Source organism: Carassius auratus, unplaced genomic scaffold (assembly GCF_003368295.1).
Source record: "Carassius auratus strain Wakin unplaced genomic scaffold, ASM336829v1 scaf_tig00215231, whole genome shotgun sequence".
In the NCBI taxonomy this organism is placed as follows: Eukaryota; Metazoa; Chordata; class Actinopteri; order Cypriniformes; family Cyprinidae; genus Carassius; species Carassius auratus.
This window is the reverse complement of record NW_020527998.1, coordinates 27,501-32,490: the sequence shown is the minus strand read 5'-3', so window position 1 is coordinate 32,490 and position 4,990 is coordinate 27,501. Positions and strand designations below refer to the sequence as shown.

At 35.8% G+C, this 4,990-nt stretch overlaps 1 protein-coding gene across 1 annotated transcript; it reads right to left on the bottom strand.

Annotated features, from left to right (window-relative positions):
* Positions 1–1,043: 1,043 nt before the first annotated feature.
* LOC113094040 (uncharacterized) lies at positions 1,044–4,986 on the bottom strand. Its single transcript, XM_026259667.1, has 6 exons — positions 3,916–4,986; positions 3,606–3,702; positions 3,381–3,482; positions 2,794–2,969; positions 2,203–2,304; positions 1,044–1,812 (listed from the first exon to the last, which is right to left on the bottom strand). The coding sequence occupies exons 1-6, from the start codon at positions 4,827–4,829 to the stop codon at positions 1,044–1,046; spliced, it is 2,160 nt and encodes a 719-aa protein (XP_026115452.1). The 5' UTR covers positions 4,830–4,986.
* Between the last annotated feature and the right edge of the window lie 4 nt (positions 4,987–4,990).

Genomic DNA, 4,990 nt, shown 5'->3' with positions numbered 1-4,990 from the left:
GGTCAAAACCGAAGACTGCAGGTAATTTAATAACAATTTACTACTACACTTGATGTTAAAGGGATAGTTCACCAAAAAATAAAAATTCTGTAATTAATTACTCAGCCTCATGTCGTTCCAAACCTGTAAGATGTTCGTTCATCCTCAGAACACAAATTATTTGAAACAAAATTTGTAAAGATTTGAAGCTTCATGAAACTGTGTTTTGAAATCACCATCACTAGATATTGATTAATAAAGTCATTATTTTGTCATTTTTGGCACACAAAAAGTATTTTTGTTCACTTCATAACATTAAGGTTGAACCACCGTAGTCACAAGACCTGTTTTATATATGTCTTTAGTACCTTTCTGGGCATCTGAAAGTGTTAATTGTCTTGCTGGCAATGGAGGCCTCACTGAGCCATTGGATTTGATCAAAAATATCTTAATTTGTGTTCTGAAGATGAATGAAGATCTTATGGGTGTAGAACGACATGAGGGCGAGTAATAAATGTCGATTTCTTTTTTTTTTTTTGGGTGAACTAACCCTTTAACTTAATGATTCAATGATCAGTTGAACTGGAAAAATAAATAGCTTTTTGTATTTTTTATTGCAGGAAGACTTTGAAAGATTTAAAGGCTGCTCTAAAGAACAATTGGGACACATTTGACCTGGCAACACATGGTCTTGGTCCTGCCGTAATAAATGGCACTTTTTCGTTGATAGATGCGTGTCTTAAGGAAAAGATGAGAGCACTGAAAAAAAAAGACTCCACAGATGAGTAAGGTTCCCCCACTTTTGTTTACTTGTATTGTTTCAAACTCTTGTTTCTCGATGTTCAGCTGTACAAAAAAAAAAAAAAAAAAATTAATAAAACATTAAAAAGAATTGTTTTTTTTTTTTTTTTTTTTTTTTTAAATCTTAATTACTTACAATTCATATTTGTTCCTTCAATTTGTTCTTATACAAAGTATCTGTACAACACTCATTGAAAAAAGACAGGCTAGGCAAAGCAAATAGTAATTGTTTCATCAATGAAACATTTCTTATCTCTACAAGATCAAACACGTTTTTTCTTCTTTTTGACCATGTAGGCTACAGTGACTACATCTTTTGCTTTTTTGATCCTTTTACGATAACTATGAAGTGCAGTCACTTTTATTTTTCTTGACAGTTTACTAAACTGTGAAAAAACTAACTTGTGTGCTCTTTCAACTAACCTGTACACTTCATTACCCTCACAAAATTTTTCTGATTTGCTCCACTCATGGAGATCTGTAAGCATGGCTTGCAGTGTAACTTGTTTTCTCTCACTGGACCTAAAGCAGTGTGAATCATCAGGTATGTTCTCAGATGATGTTGGGTACAGAATGTTGTGAACCAATATACATACACATACCTCTCCATGGCTATTTGCAATGCATGTGCAAAATTTGGTCCCTTTACAACTCACAGTTTCTACACTGCCATCAGAGTGGTAGACAGTAAGGTTTTCATCGACCCTGAGGTAGGATTCACTGTCAACAATTTTTTTTGCTACTTCTGCCCTAAGATCTTGAATTATAAGTCCTTGTTTCTCTGCAATGTTCTGTGAAAAAATTAAGTGTTTACACACACATCCACATTGGAATCTTTTGCAATCGCATTTGTGCATGACCAAGTCCACACTGTGACATTGTGTGCTTGTGTCGGGTGGAACCAAACACACTCCATTTTTTATCTCCACTTTTGCACCCAGGCCTTTTGCAATCATAGAATGGGCGGCATTAGTGGTCTCTTCAGTGTTTGCTCCTTTGATTCGTCCAGTTTCTGTGAGGTCATCCAGGTAACTGAACAATTAAATAAAAGAACAAGTTAGGAAATGGTAAACTATTGTAAAAATGAAATGACCGAAAAAAGGCAATACCCTTAAACATTTGTATAGATTTTATAGGCTATAAAATAATTAAGGAAAAAAGGAAGCTGGGAGCTGACAGACCTTTTTACTGAATGATTTGTGCTAAGGAAAAGATCATGTCATAGACAACAGTGAATGTTTATTCAAGAGCTTCCTGTATCCAAACAAGCTGATAATGGCAACAGGTAATGGCCAGAGATAATCTCTATGCAATATTATCACATGATTCTGTATGTCACATGATTTCTGTAATTGGCAATTACAATTTAGCACCATAATAAAAGTAATACATTGAACTATATATACAGCTAAATATATTTACCTGTAATATTTTTGGACATCACCACACAGTAAGCGAAGAAGCTGATCAATCCTGCTATTCATTCTTCCCTTAAGGAACTGGTACTTCATTGTAAGAAAAAATCTGTGTGCAAAAGTTAAGAAACTTAAAATATCCTTAATGAATATTTGTCCTGGATATCATGTTATTTAAAGGTGCTCTAAGCGATCTCACGTGTTTTTAGGCCAAAAAAATTTTTTGTCACATACAGCAAACATCTCCTCACTATCCGCTAGCTGTCCCCTGAACACACTGTTAAAAAAAACGTGGTCTCTGTAGTCGCCACAAGCTCCAAAAACGGACACAAAAACAAACTGGTGCAGCCTGGACCACGAAACAATAAACAGTGCCTCAGGCAATAACCGACAAGCAGCGTCAATACGCAAGCTACTTCATGACTGTTTCAGGAAGCACAGAGGGGAGGGGTAGGAGGAGGAGGAGGGAGGGTCTAGCTAGCCTCTGTTTTGTTTGACAACACTTCGAACGTCAACAGGAAGTTACTCCGCTCAGGATCGCTTAGAGCACCTTTAAAATATGATTTTAGGGCATGATGTTATAATTTTAGTAGCTGACCTCTCTGCCTTGTTGTTGGTTTCGCTGTTATGGTGATAAAATGACCTGCCAAAATTGGACCATAAATCACCAAAACAAATCCACTGATTCTTGAGGTAGGTTGATACATGAGAACTACCAAGACATGTATCGAGCTCTTCACACTTTCTGGATGACATGCTGTTGAACTCTTCTTCCTGTAAAGAAAAAGACACAACATTGTAAAGTTATGCCACCTTAAGTTTACACACATTTAAAGGGGTAGTTCTCCCAAAATTGTCATTTTGTGTCACTCCAAACCTTTTTGACTATTTCCTCAGTAGAACACAATATTTTGTTTTTTTTTCATGCAATGAAACTTAATGGGATACAAAACATTTCTATATTCTATTGCGGAAAAAAAAAATCTTTTGATTTGGATTTACATGAGGGTTAGTAAAGAATGATTTGAATTTTTTTGTGGGAACATTTTTAAAAGACAATTCATTAAAAATAATACACAAACTTAACTAATCCCATTGAAATCTATAGTAAACAACTCAAGATTTATTTCCATGTACTGAAATGATTTCTAAAGAATAAAGTGATTTATGATATAAAAATATTACCGTTAAACAGGATTTCATTCCAACCATTGCTTGAATCACAAGATTCCGCTGATTCACTGGCAAGTTCCCTCCATCTCTTTTAACCGTCCACCTATGTACAGCCTACAAAAACATTCAAAAGCTATAGTCATATAATGGCATTTGAATTATAATTGTATTTTTAAAATGAATAGGTCTGTAAAATGAATAGGTCTTTTTCCAGTACAAAAGATTTAATAAACCTACCTGGAGTACATGAAACCAGCAAAGAAGAACCTTGGCTGTTGGAAAAACTCTTCTTATGGCATTGAGTTCCTTAAGGTCACGGTCAATCATTATCGACCTACATGATAAGGAATTGAGAATTAATGAATATACGTCAACATCTTTAGAGTTTGTAAAAATGGACAGCTTTTGTAAAAAGGTAGTTTACAATGTGCGGTATTTAAGCAAGTGTTCCATCCAATAGTAATGTTTGTACATAGAAATACCTCAATACATCAGCACACTTTGCTGCCAAACTACTACTGACTCTACTATGTTTTTAACTTCTTACCTGGGAAGAAATCCAGGGTTGTGATTTGCAAGCTTTTCCAAGCAGAGAGCAAGTATGTCCGCTGATTCCTCACTAATAATAAAGTAAGCAAATGGGACTGCTCTTCCAATACTGTTGGTCAAAAGAAGAGCATAAAATGCGTAACCATATGATGTCATGGCTTTGTAAGTAGCGTCCATGAATACCATGGTATGGGGATGTTCTCTAAGTATATCCTTTTGCCAGGGTGTCTGCACTACAATTATAAGTGGTTGATTTTCACTCAAAGGCTGGTAGTAACAAATGTGTTCCTGCAGCTCCGATGTGATCAGCTTGTCCACACTAATGCAGTCTTTTGCATCAGGAAAACTAAGAGCATTATTGGTCTTCTTGATCAATCGTATATCTTCAGGTGTAACGTAATATCGCCGATTATATTTGTCCATATGTCCATGACGTTCTGCCCAGTCCACGCATTTTAAAAGTGTTTCTGAAATTGACAGTCCTTGATCAAGCCACATTTCAATGAAGGTCAATAACTCTGGGTCAATGAGATTTTTTATGCCCTCTTCTTTCATGCACACATCATGTCCGTTGTGTTGAAGCATTTTGTTGACCACAGCACCTGTAAAACTACCATCTTTTATTATTTTAAATGACACATAAGCTTTGCAGGAATTAGCTCTTGTCTTTGTAGGTTCTCCTTTGCTTTTCCCACTTGCTTTGGTCGATCTTTCACATGAAAAGTAAAAGTAGTCTTTATGAGTAGACACAGGGGACTTGAAGGTGCTTTTGGTTTCCTCCTCCAGTTTCTTAATGTAACCCTGCATGAAATCAGTCTCCTCCCCAGAAAAAGGTATGACCTCTTGAATGACTCTGGCATCCCTTACTTTCTTTAACTTTCGCCTTATCCCCTCAAGCCAAATATTCTCCATTTGCCTAGAAAAAACAAACAAATAAAATGGTTAAAAAAAGCACTAGCACTACTCAGTACTACATTTGCAGAGAGCAGCATATAATACACTAAAATAACACAGTAATATGAATCTATTGAGTACTGCAGCCCTGAGAGCAGCACATAATACACTAAAAAATA